We start from the raw sequence: 14,024 nt of genomic DNA on the forward strand, positions 1-14,024 counted from the left end.
GGCGAGAGGATCACTTGAGCCTGCGAGGTCAAGGCTGCAGTAAGCCGTGTTCCTGCCACTGCACTCCAGCCTGAGTGACAAAGTGAGACCCTGTCTCCAAAAATAAAAAAGAAAACAACTGAAAGAACTTCCAGTGGCCAAAGCTAGAACAATTTGAGCAAGAAAGCAAAGTGGTTTGGGATTACAACTCAAAGAATAAAACATAGGTCATGAATCCATTGTGATGTAATTATGTGATTGAATAAATTAATAAATGGGGGATAAAAGATCTCATACGCAAAAAAATTCCAAACAGTTATACTCCACTCGTTAAGTGTGTGCTGTGTATAGTAAGTTCTTTTTGAAGAGTACAGTATGGAAAGTGGAAGAGAGTAACTTAACAGTGGAGAAATCTGACAAACCCTACCTCAGCCAGATGAACAAGGTCAGCACCAACAGTCATAAATCATATCGATAGTATGTACTCGATATAATGTGATGAAAATGGTACTTTATGATCTTCTTTCCCCAAATTCGTACTCTTAGTCTAATTATGAGAGAAACATCAAACAGATTCCAATAGAAGGTCACCCTACAAAATAACTGGGTAGTACTCCTCAACTGTCAAGGTCATCAAAAATGGAAAATCCGAGAAACTGTCACAGACAAGAGAAACCTAAGGAAGGAGACGTGACAAAGGTAATTTGGCACCCTGGATGGGATCCTGCAATAAACAAAGGACATTAGCTAAAAACTAAAAAATCTGAATAAATTATGAGCTTAGTTAATAAGAAAGTATGAATATTGGTTTATTTATTGTGAGAAACACTCTATTTCAATCTACAGTGAGTAATAAGGGAAAGTGAGTGTGGGGTATAAGAACACTCTGTACTAGGCAGGCTGGGTGAGGTGGCTCAGGCCTGTAATCCCAGCACCTTAGGAGGCCGAGGTGAGCGGACCACCTGAGGTTAGGAGTTCAAGACCAGCCTGACCAACATGGTGAAACCCTGTCTCTACTAAAAATACAAAAATTAGCTAGGTTGGGTGGCACGTGCCTGTAATCCCAGCTGCTTGGGATGCTGAGGCAGGAGAATCACTTGAACCCAGGAGGTGGAGGTTGTAGTGAGCCAAGATTGTACCATTGCAAACCAGACTGGGTGACAGAGCAAGACTCCATCTCAGAAAAAAAAAAAGAACACTCTGTGCTATCTTAATTTTTGCAAAACTAAAGCCATTCTAAAAATAGTCTGCATAAAGTATTAAAGTATAATAAAATTGACTATTTAGGTTACCTTAAAGGAATGTCAATAAAAACAATTATTAAACAAACATATTTTGATCAATTTTTGACTATAAAATTAGTATATGGAAAATATATTTATTGTTTTCACCTAGTTAACTTACTTATGTTATTTATCTCATTTAATTCATTTATGCAAAAGCAGGAACAGAGGTTTAGAAAGACAACTTGGCATCTTTTATACTGATATCTATAGGAACCTGGAAGTCTCCAAAATATTTAGAGAGACACATCTACTCAATTAGAGTTTTTAGTTACTTTGGATTATCTGAATGATAACTATACTTCCTACTGCTGTATGAATCCATGTTCCAGATTTAGCAGTGTGTTAATAATCACATTGGCCCAAGTTATTCACTGAAATAAAAATGTTGCACATTGAATGTTCTTGATATGCATCTGATTTCCTTTGGGTTGACCTGTCTAAATGTTAAAATAAGTACATTTGGTCTGCATAACGTGGTTACTGGTTACATTATTTTTGTCATTTACACAATATGATTTTTTGCGGTGAGAACTTGCAGTATATTTAAAATTAATCTTTACTTTATTAAGTTATAAAATAAAGGTCAAATATGGTCATGTGATCCTGTACATATGTAGAGTTACAAAGCCAGTTAGTAAGGTATTGAGTCTTTACAATATACAGAAATAGACAATACAAAATAAAAAAAATCTTTCTGCACTTTTCTCATATTTGGACCAAATATAAGGAGCAGATCTGACCTTTGTGCAGCTCATTAGTAGTAAGTGTAGGGCCGGGCGCGGTGGCTCACGCTTGTAATCCCAGCACTTTGGGAGGCCGAGGCGGGCGGATCACGAGGCCAGGAGATCGAGACCACGGTGAAACCCCGTCTCTACTAAAAATACAAAAAATTAGCCGGGCGTGGTGGCGGGCGCCTGTAGTCCCAGCTACTCGGAGAGGCTGAGGCAGGAGAATGGCGTGAACCCGGGAGGCGGAGCTTGCAGTGAGCCGAGATTGCGCCACTGCACTCCAGCCTGGGCGACAGAGCAAGACTCTGTCTCAAAAAAAAAAAAAAAAAAAAAAAAGTAGTAAGTGTAGAAGTAAATATGCAATAAAGAACAGTATTTTTTAATTTGCTTGTATTTTACTTAGAGGCATGACTCAAATGTTTTGGCTCATCAGAATATTGAATCACATTAAGGACAATCTCACTGTTAAAAAAAAAATGGCAGTAATAAATGATTGCCTCAAACAATGGTGTACCACACTTGAAATCTAATAAATAAAAAATGAGAAGTAGAGGACAAATTATGAAAAGACATCTTTCTTCTAGTAAATCTAACATCCAGAATTTAATCTTAAAAAGCTCAGGATTGTCTACCAAATAGAAGTAACATTAATAATTTAAATATTATTGCATGTACTGTTTGTTCGTATTTATAATTGTTTTGGTTTTATGGTTTTTGAAAGTTTATACCATGTTTTTATCTGAAAATAGTTGAAGTAATATATCATAAATATGTTTCTAAAAAACTTGTTTTTCTAAGCTATTTGAATATCATTCACAGTTGAGAAGCACTTTGCTAATGCCCCAGTTAGTTAAAGTGTTTTTAATTATAATTGATAAATGTCATGCCCTCCCTGTTTTTTAAAAATAACATAAGAGCAATGAATTCTATAGAATTCTTTTATTTCAAAGCTTTTTTACCACCTACTCATTTAAAACTGAATTTAACCATTAATGGTTAAATTTACCATCTTTACCCTCTAGGTTCTTCTCAAGGGGTATAACTTCAAAGTTACTCTTAAGCCTTAAAAGTTTTACTGGGACAAACCATAACAAACCATAGTAATGCAAAGTTGCCTTCAGGGTATACAATCCATCTATTCACTATAGGTCAGGGGTCTCAACCCCAGCTGCCTACTAGAATCATCTAAGACACTTAAAAAAAAAAAACCTGGTGCCTCGTCCCATCTTTAGCTATTTTGATTTCATTGGTTTGATGTGGAACCTGATAAGTTTTAATAAGCCTCTCTATATAATTCCAGTTAAAAACCAAAAATGAGAACCACTGGAATGGAAACTCAAAGGAGTGCTTCTGATTCCAGTCTGCATGTTAGTATTGCAGGGGGTGCTTTGAAAATACTGATGCAACTATAACAAAATAAAACAAAAACAAAAACAAAAATAAAAATGCTGATTCCAGAGCCCCACCTCCAGGTTCTGGTTTAATAGGTCTGGGGTGGGGCCCAGGCATTGCTATTGTTTCAAAGATCCCAAAGGTGATTCCAGTATGAAGTCAGGGCTGAGAACCACTGATATAAATGTTTAAGACCTGAACACCTGGACCACATTCTTTGGGCTCCAGTAAAAATAAGAAACACCAGGGCAAATGTGGCAACTTTATTTACTATAAAAATGTTGCTTATTGTATTACACAATGAAAGAAATTTCTTTCTAGTGTCAGAGGCATGAAGAGTTATACAACTCCTGAAAAAAATGGTTTTTTGTTGCACAGACTCTCTGCCTTGCTCCTAAAATCTTTACAGGCAAATTCATGGCTAATGTTTAGCAAATGTGGCATTTATTTTGTGAACAAACCTCCTGCCATTTTTATCTTTTATTGCCTAGCTTTGTTTTACCCTGTCACCAAAATCCTCATTTTCTTTGCATGAATCACAAGCTGTCTTTTTTTTTTTTTACTAGTCTTCTTAAATTATTTTGGCAGCTATTTGAAATGCAAAAAATAAAAGGGGGAAGAAGAGAAGGAGAAGGATAAATTCAAAGATTAAAGATTGCTATAGTATATACTCAAATCTGTGCACAGAAGTGAAAACACATACAATTAATACATTTGCTTTGCCTGGAGTGGACTCTGGATTTTCTGGATTGGCTTCACAGAAAAGTGTTTTTGCAATGCTGATTTGCAAGTAGATTTAAAATAGTTGAAATGTGAGCTCACAATGTGAGTTAATGGGATAAATTTGATTGTGTGGGTGGTGGTATTAAACTTTATTTAGATGGTTTTATGTCACCCCTGAATGCATTTCTGGAATACAAAACTGTTGTTGTTTTTTAAAAAAGAACAAACAAATAAGATAATATTTCATTATATAAATCCAGTCTTTACTGATGTAGAAAAGTACTCAAACTGAAAATTTATAATTTAGGAAAATATAGTTAAACACTGAACCTTAAATTGAAGGACGGCCCAGCTAAATAAACACTGTATTGATCAATTACTTCATTATTCATTCAAACAATATTTCTTGGGCATCAACTATGGATCAGGGAATTCGTGATCTGCACTGAGAATAGAATGGTAATATAATGGGATAGAATAGAATAGAATAGAATAGAATAGAATAGAATAGAATAGAATAGAATAGATAATGGACACAAGTCTCTGTTCTTATAGAATCTGTACTTCAGATGGGAAATGACTTTAAATATGAATGGAAATGTATATTTATATAGATCTTGTGAAAAAATGCTGTGAAGACAAATGCATAATACTATGAAAGACTAAAAAAATGGCAGGGATGGGGATTTTGTCAAAGCTGATATGATCTGAGAATTCAGGGCAAGTTTCTCTTGTAACTAAATTTGGACCAAAATCCAAAGAAGAATGAGTAAGCATTAAGTGGACAATGTGCATGTGCTGACATGAAGAGGGAATTGAGAAAGTACTTTAGGTAGAGGGAGCAGATATATGAAAGTCAACAATGCAATAAGCAATAACAGAGTAGGGATGTGTGTATGTGTGTGTGTGTGTGTATGCATAAATATACTTAAATACAACTTCAAATCAGCCTAATGGGCATCCAGTTAAAGCTTTTTTGACTCTTATGTATTTGTTAAAATTTGAACTGGCTACTGTGGGAGACAGGGCATTCTCTTTCAAAATAGACACACAGGATGGGCGCAGTGGCTCATGCCTGTAATCCCAGCACTTTGGAAGGCCGAGGTGGGCAGATCACCTGAGGTCAGGAGTTCAAGACCAGCCTGGCCAACATAGCGAAACCCTGTCTCAACTAAAAATATAAAACTTAGCTGGCCATGGTGGTGGGCACCTATAATTTCAGCTATTCAGGAGGCTGAAACAGAAGAATCGCTTGAACCTGGGAGGTGGAGTTTGCAGTGAGCCGAGATTGTGCCACTGCACTCCAGCCTGGGTGACAGAATGAGACTTTATCTCCAAAAAAGAACAAACAAAAAAACAAAATAGACATACAGTAAGTTGTGAGAATGTTTTAATATTTTCTGGTTTGGAACCCCTGAAAGGGGAGACAAGGCAAGAGGAGGATGCTTTGTGTCCTAATTTTTCCATTCGGATGTTATACCTCTACTCCTATTCATTTCAAGCTGATGCTACAAGTAAAACTAACACATTTTTACAGAGGAAAGCAAAAAACTCCTCAACTTAAATTAGATTCCCTAAGACCTCAGTACAAGTCTCAGGAAGACATAAGAATACAATTAGTCAGCAGCCCTTATTAGCAGATTCGTCTCACTGATTGTGATTTAATCAGAGATAATTTGTGGACAGGATGGAGGTTATGGATTCTTGCATATGTTACAGCCCAGATTGTCCCTAAGTGCTCCAAAACATCTAATTCCTATAAATTATTTTCTGGTATGGCTCACAGGCAGCTCAGACTTCACATCTAAAAAGTGAACCCTTAATCTTTTTCTAAAAGGTCACTCAACCTTCAGTGTCTCACGTCATGGTAAATGCAACCCTGAGTACAATGATGCTCATGCCAACAATATAACAGGCATCTTTGAAACTTTCCACTACCTCCAGTCCATCAACCACCTTCACCAATTGTAGCTCCTCTACATAGTGTAAAGCCATCCACTCCTACATTGCCCCTACTCTAATCCAGCTTCTATCATCTCTCACTTGGACTATCACAATAACCTTCTAATTGGTTTCTTCATGTTCAATTTTGTTCTTTCTAATTAATTTCTCCAAAATAGCCATATTGTTTTGGTGTCTGGTGTTTTTTTCTGTGTGTGTGTGGTTTTTTTTTATTTTTTTTTTTGATACAAAGCCTTGCTGTCACCCAGGCTGGAGTGCAGTGCTGCGATCTTGGTTCACTGCAACTACCGCCTCCTGGGTTCAAGCGATTCTCCTGCCTCAGCCTCCTGAGTAGCTAGGATTACAAGCATGTGCCGCCACATCTGGCTAATTTTCATATTTTTAGTAGAGATAGGGTTTCACCATGTTGGTCAGGCTGGTCTTGAACTCCTGACCTCTTGATCTGCCCGCCTCAGCCTCCCAAAGTGCTGGGATTACAGGCGTGAGCCACCGCACATGGTCTTTTGTTTTGTTTTTAAGCAGACTTGAGTCTTGATTGTGTGAGTCCCATGCCGAAAATCTTTAACTGGCTTTGTATTGCTCTTAGATTATTACATGGTTCATATTATTTGCATATCTGGACCTTGTCTACATTTGCAACCTCATCTCAATTCTCTCACCCTCCTCTGGCTTGGTCTTCCACTTGCATTAGACCCAAACTCTCTTTGCCTGCAGTGCTTTTACCCAGATGGTCTCTTGTGCCCAGAATTCTCTTTCTCTCTTTGTTGAATTATCTGGCTAATTCCTACTCAAGCTTCAGGTTGCAGTTTAAATATTGTGTTTTCAGAGTGACTTCCTTCATTAGAGAACCCTTAGTTAAAGTTAAAATCATTTCTGTTTATACCATATATTTTTTAACCATAGCTATACCTTAATTTTTAATAATATGTATTTTGGCAATTTCATGTTTAGTATTTATCATGTTCACTAAAATGTAAGCTCCATGAAGACATGGAATGGAGTCATGGTGAGAGGCTATGTTTTAAATTTGAGCAGGGGTCATTCAAAAATTGGTCTCTTGTGTCATGCTAAGGAATTTGGATCTTATTTTATAGGCAATAGAGAAATAATGAAAAATTTTAAGTAAGGTGGTGGCATGTACAGAGTTTGATTCCACAAGGTTTTATGGTTCTTCAATAGAAAATGAATCGGAAAGTAGTAAGAAAGGGCAGAGGCAAGGAGGTTACGTAAGACATTCTTGAAATGGTACAGATGAATAATGTCAAAGGGATGAACTAAGACACAGCATAGAACAGAAAACATATTTAATCCATTTGAATAAGGCGTCAGTCAATGGTTGGTTTCCCTGAGCATGAGACTCTGAGGCAGAGATTAGTGTGCATTATGTTTATTATGAGATCAACACCTTAGGAAAAGAAGAGAAGGAAGAGGATTGGCCATATAGAGAAGTTTAGTTGGGATGCAGGGCTAATGAAGGCCTTATCTGACCACACAGTGAGCTCTGGAGCTAGAATAGCCCCTGAGTGTTAACCCCATGGGGCTAACAGGGCTAGTGGTCAGGACCATATTGATGAGTCACGGGATATGGGCTACATCTATGAATGGGGAATAATCTGAGTAACATGCCTATTTCCAGGTAATACCTGAATGAAGCTGAGAGCTGAGGGTGTTCTGCCCACAGCACTCTAAGCAGCTGAAAAAGACATCTGGATGGAACATCACAGGGTCCACTCTAGGCACATATTTATTAAAGAAGAAGAGAGACAAATGAGCTGAGGGTGACAAACAGAAACAGGCATGGGCTAAAGACAACAGATTCAGAACTTACAGCCTGGCAGAAGGTAGGTAATGCTGTGCAGACATAGGTGAGGTGCCTTAGGGAGAGTGTGCCGAGTGAGAGTACTGAGGTATGTCAGGAAGTCTGGAAGAAAACAAACAAAACAAACATGGTGAAGGGCACCTACAGAAAGAAGAGTGAGAATGCGTATGCGGAGAAGTAATAAGGACGATAATACAACAAAAACAAATGAGACAAATATTAACAGAAAACTTTACCTGGGTGTTTGCTCAGGACCAGGTTCTTTGCACACATTCCATTTAACCTTCAAGGCAGCCCTGTGAATTTGATGTTATTATTATCCTGATTTTGTAGAACAGGCACTTTTGGGGGGGATTCAGAAACATGCCTGAGATGGATGGCTAAGGCATCAAGCCAAGACTGAACCAAATCTCTCTCCAGAGCACATGCCCTTCACTGTCAAGGTGCCCTGACACAATGCCCTTCACTGTAGAAGACAGTGGTTTGTTGTGACCTTTACTGAAATAGCAATAATCAGAAATATGGAAGCGTTTTGGTAAAGATAGTAGTTAGGATGTCCAAGAAGTCTATAACATTTCTAGGAAGGTGTTTGTGGGTAGCATGATGACTAAAGGCAGATTTCAATGTGTACAGCAGTGGGAAATGTGAGAGAGGACCAAAAGATGTGTCGAGATACATGGCAAGGAATACAGATCTGGCAAGATGAAATTTCATTTTATTTTATTTTATTATTTTTATTCGTTTCTCTTACATTTTTATAATTTCAACTTTTATTTTACAGATGGCACATACCTTTAGTCCCAGCTACTAGGGAGGCTGAGGCAGGAGAATCATTTGAACCCTGGAGGTGGAGGTTGCACATGTGTAAGTCGTTTACGGATACTGAGATCCGGGTGTGAATGATCCCATCAACCAGATAGCATAATACTCAATCATTGGCTTTTCAACCCTTTTCTCCCTCTTCCCTTCCCTCTCTAGTAGTCCCCAGTGTCTGTTGTTGCCATCTTTATCTCTACACATACCTGATGTTTAGCTCCCACTTATAAGTGAGAACATGTGAAATTTGGTTTTCTGTTCCTGTATTAATTCACTTAGGATAATGGCCTCCAGCTGCATCCATGTTGCTGTAAACGAGAGGATGTAATTATTTTATATGGCTGCATAGTATTCCATGATGTATATGTACCAAGATGGAGTTTTAAAATAGAAGAAAATTGAGTATGTTTATTTTCTAAGGGACACCTCAGAGAGAGGGAGAAGGTGTTAGTACAATGAAAGGAGGGAATGATCAATAGGGCAAGTCCCACTGAAGAGGTAGAAGGGGATGAGATTCATAGAAAGGTTGGAGAGGAAAGCCATATCTTCCCCTAAATACGAAGGAGAGAAGGTTAAAATGTTTTTAACAATTGGCTTTGTCGGTAAGAGGCAAAGACCAAGAGCTCCTATGTTATTTATGTTTTTCAGGTTATTCATTTCTTGGGGGTTGGGAATAGGGTCTCACTCTGTTGCCCAGGCCAGAGTGCAGTAAAGCAATCACAGCTCACAGCAGTTTTGACCTCCTAGGCTCAAGCGATCCTCCCACTTCAGCCTCCCGAGTAGCTGAGACTGCAGGTGTATGCCACCACATCCAGCTAATTTTTATTTTTTTGTAGAAACACAGTGTCACTATTTGCCTAGGCTGGTCTCAAACTCCTGGGCTCAAAAAATCCTCCTGCCTCAGCCTCTCAAAGTGTTGCGATTATAGATGTGAACCACTGTACCCAGCCTCAGTTTATTTTTATATTTAGGAGGTATCTCCATATCTTAAACAAACACATGTCCTCACTTATAATACAGACAATATGCTCTAGCTGATAAGAAAGCAAATAATTGGAAAAAAGCACTGGAAACTTCCAGGACAAAATGAACATAGGAATAAAACTGAAGTAGAATGAGGAAGAGGAACTAGAAGGAGGAAGAGGACCCAGAAGTAACAAGTCAGAGTAATGCTGGAAAATCCTGTCAGGGAGGGAATGGTTAAGCCTATGTCTCAGTAACCATCAACAAAGGGCCAAGGAAACGCTTCATCCAATCCGGTGTTGGGAAACTGTTAACGACACAGAAGTCATCTGTTTGCTCAATGACTCACATTCCTTAGAGAGGGAGTTCTCAGACCAATCATTCTGAAAACTCAATGATTTTCACATTCATTAATTCAATGAGTGGACTCTTTAAATCTGGATGTCTTTGGACCACCCATTAAATCTTTGGCCTGTAATTGACTGAAATGGAGGACATTTTGCAAACTGTAATGCCTCCCACCTGGAGTGTGGTTGGCATGCTTGCTTTGGAGACATTTTCATCCTTACGATAGATCCCTTGCCAGTGGGATGTAAAAGAAAAAGGAAAAGGGTCCACTTCTCCCACATGAAGCTCCCCACTGCCTCTAGGGAATGGCAAGAAAGCGGCAGTCAGAAGCTACAACTTGACTGGAATTTTGAAATAATCTCAGTTGAATTTTTCTTCCTTGAAAACCATTTGAAAAACTATAGAAAGGATAGTGTTAAATTTCCACTAGGTTTAGTCCCACTTATATGAAAAGATTGGAAAAAGCATCTCTCCTTCCTATTTTTGAACCAGACTAGACAGAGGAGGTAAGCACAGTGAGTTACAGAGCTGGGCTTGTTCCTGGATCAGTTACCACATGGCTTGTCTCAGCCAAACACTTTGCCCACCTCCCGTTCATCTGGCAAATAAGGGTCTGAAGTTTGATGGCCTTGAAGATAACTTCCAGCACTAAAATGTTCTCTAGCGTCTAAATTTTAAGTGACTGCATAGCCAATTTCAAGGGCCACTTTTATATTGTTCCATAAAAGTGAAAGGTATGTGTTTGGCTTTAATAAATGTGATATATTTCAAGCTGCCATTGAAGAAACATTGAATGAAAGTTTCCATACTAAACATTACTTCAATAGAGAGAGAGGTGTTACTTAACAGTTAATGTAATAATTAACAGTTCATTCAAATTAATTATAAAGACTACTTCTCTATTTTCTTCTTTTCTGGATCTTAAGAATAAACTATGAAATGTTAATTTCTTGCTTAGGGCTCCTCCTAAGTATCAGTAGTTTTCGTGTGTCTTGAAACTAATACCTAAACATTTCTCCCTATTGAGGCATCTTTATTAAAGCCAGAATTGATTACCATCTTAAGGAAAAGTGGCTTACACTAGAATAAAGTAATAGTTTAAAGTCCAAAATGTTTTTTAATTACTCTCCAATAAACTCACAAGGTTTTGGCATTGTCTTCGGCTGTGTCTTAACACATATATTTACACTTTTATATCAGAGTGATTTTTACACAGGAAGTTTCAGCTCTGTAATTAGCAATTCACAATGGAAACTTTGACACTTAATTACAGCATTGCTAAGGCAATAATAATATGAGAAATCCTAAACTTGAATGCAGTATTTCTTGACACACCCCTAGCTACCTTCTTATTGGCTGGGAAACAATTATATAAGACTAGTAAATAATCCATACAGAAATGAATGTGTATGAAAAAAGGCAATATGCATTTACAACAGGTACTTCTAGTTAGGCCAAGTTCAGTCACAGCTACTGATTTGGACTAAAACGTTATGGGCAGCAGCCAAGAAGAACATCATCAAAGACTTCTCTAGACTCAAGAGGCTTCCACGTTCTACATCTTGAGCATCTTCTACCACTCCGAATTGAACCAGTCTTCAAAGTAAAGGCAATGGCATTTTATCCCTTGCAAATTGCTGGGCTGGTTCTTGGGTTCCTTGGCATGGTGGGGACTCTTGCCACAACCCTTCTGCCTCAGTGGAGAGTATCAGCTTTTGTTGGCAGCAACATCATTGTCTTTGAGAGGCTCTGGGAAGGGCTCTGGATGAACTGCATCCGACAAGCCAGGGTCCGGTTGCAATGCAAGTTCTATAGTTCCTTGTTGGCTCTCCCGCCTGCCCTGGAAACAGCCCGGGCCCTCATGTGTGTGGCTGTTGCTCTCTCCTTGATCGCCCTACTTATTGGCATCTGTGGCATGAAGCAGGTCCAGTGCACAGGCTCTAACGAGAGGGCCAAAGCATACCTTCTGGGAACTTCAGGAGTCCTCTTCATCCTGACGGGCATCTTCGTTCTGATTCCGGTGAGCTGGACAGCCAATATAATCATCAGAGATTTTTACAACCCAGCCATTCACACAGGTCAGAAACGAGAGCTGGGAGCAGCACTTTTCCTTGGCTGGGCAAGCGCTGCTGTCCTCTTCATTGGAGGGGGTCTGCTTTGTGGATTTTGCTGCTGTAACAGAAAGAAACAAGGGTACAGATATCCAGTGCCTGGCTACTGTGTGCCACACACAGATAAGCGAAGAAACAGGACAATGCTTAGTAAGACCTCCACCAGTTATGTCTAATGCCCTCTTTTGGCTCCAAGTATGGACTACGGTCAATGTTTTTTATAAAGTGCTGCTAGAAACTGTAAGTATGTGAGGCAGGAGAACTTGCTTTATGTCTAGATTTAAACTGATATGAAAGTTTCAATTTGTTACTGGTGGTAGGAATGGAAATGACTTACTTGGACATTCTGACTTCAGGTGTATTAAATGCATTGACTATTGTTGGACTCAATCGCTGTTCCAATTTTCATATTCTAAATTCAAGTATACCCATAATCATTGGCAAGTGTACAATGATGGACTACTACTTTTTGACCATCATATATTATCTGATAAGAATCTAAAGTTGAAATTGATACTCTATAACAATAAAACATATACCTATTCTAAAATGTAACCTATTATTTTTCCTCTACATTGTTTCTTGTACTACATGCTAACAACTAAATGATGACCTTTTTTAAAAGACTACCATGGAAAATTGTAGATATCAAACAATAATTTTTAGCTGAATTTGTCAAAATATGAAAATGTCCATCTAATGAAAGGCTTTGTTCCTTTAGGAACACACACAATAAAAATTAGACACTTTAGTGAAAAGGGAGCTCTGATTTCTCTTAAGACAATTAAGAAGACAGATTTTAAGATCTCTAATTTATACAGTTAAACTCACCTAGAATTACTGTTTAAAGGAAAATAATTTATAAATGAAAACTAACATTTTTCATAGCCTATCATCTGCATGTCAAGCAAACAGAAGCATCTATCTTGATAAGACGCATCAATGGGAGGCTATTAACACTCAATTCTTATCTAGAGGTTATATGGTCCCAATTAGAGAATTGCAGTTTGGGCGTTGAAGGGAATGGTTTCTTTTCCTTGTTTTATTCTTTAGTCATTGCACAGGTATAAACATGCTAAGCAATTCAAAGAATCAAGGTAATGATTCAGACAATTAGTCAGGCTGAGATAAATACCTTTTTTGTATTCTCTACTAAACAAATAGGTATGGTGAAGGTATTTTTGTTTTGCTTGAATTACACACATGATTTTCTCAGTTCTTCATTTCCCATATCAATATCAGGGTTAAAAGTGTGGTGGGTCATGTGGGGTGAGAGTGAGTGGGGTGTGTTTATGAGGCAAGATCACCCCCATGGGTTGCTTCTGAATAGCTTTTACATCTTGTGAATCAATCAATGTTTATATGTTCAGTTTTAACTCTTCAAATATTGTGCTTATTTTGTAATAAAAATGTATTTAATTTTGAGTATATAATTGCAATGAGAAGCTTGAATTTGCTCACCAAATATTTATTGCATCTTCATCCTTATTGTAATAAAATAAAATAGATTACAATGATGTTGATATATTTAGCTGTGGGGTCAATTAGAATAAATTTCTGTCCTCACAAGATCACTTAGTAACTCTGAAACATTAAATCAGGGATACCTCAAGCCTGGATGTTAATATCCAACCTTCACTGTGTTCTACAAACCACCAGCAAGACGTCAGTAGGTGAAGCCCCTGGTAATTTAAAACTGTATTTAAAACACTGGTAACATTAAATGATAAGATCACACAAGTGTAAATATCTTCAAAGATTAGCAATAAAAATAAGAAAAATGGTGATTAAGATGAATTTTTCCTAAGATTGATTTTTTTAATCAGACTTGATTCAGAAAGGCCTAATATTGGGTATGTTGGAAGAGTCATTTTTCTTTTACAGACAAATAGGTTGT

General features: G+C 37.9%; 2 protein-coding genes across 9 annotated transcripts in view; one reads left to right on the forward strand and one right to left on the reverse strand.

Moving 5' to 3' along the window:
* Positions 1–14,024, reverse strand: part of LOC134736837 (dapper homolog 1-like) — a 241,552-nt gene that overhangs the window by 124,283 nt on the left and 103,245 nt on the right. For 3 of the 8 annotated variants that reach the window (XM_063640620.1, XM_063640625.1, XM_063640624.1), the window contains one exon: positions 11,114–12,188. The exons of 3 other annotated variants lie outside the window; for them this stretch is intronic. The gene's annotated coding sequence lies outside the window, so the exon portion shown is untranslated. Of the gene's footprint in view, positions 1–11,113; positions 12,189–14,024 lie in introns of those variants that run through there. 2 more of the 8 variants (XM_063640623.1, XM_063640621.1) reach the window with 2 other exon arrangements.
* CLDN17 (claudin 17) lies at positions 11,441–12,677 on the forward strand. The gene has a single exon (XM_055279432.1). The coding sequence runs from the start codon at positions 11,629–11,631 to the stop codon at positions 12,301–12,303; it is 675 nt and encodes a 224-aa protein (XP_055135407.1). The 5' UTR covers positions 11,441–11,628; the 3' UTR covers positions 12,304–12,677.

This window comes from Symphalangus syndactylus, chromosome 5 (genome assembly GCF_028878055.3).
Source record: "Symphalangus syndactylus isolate Jambi chromosome 5, NHGRI_mSymSyn1-v2.1_pri, whole genome shotgun sequence".
NCBI lineage: Eukaryota > Metazoa > Chordata > Mammalia > Primates > Hylobatidae > Symphalangus > Symphalangus syndactylus.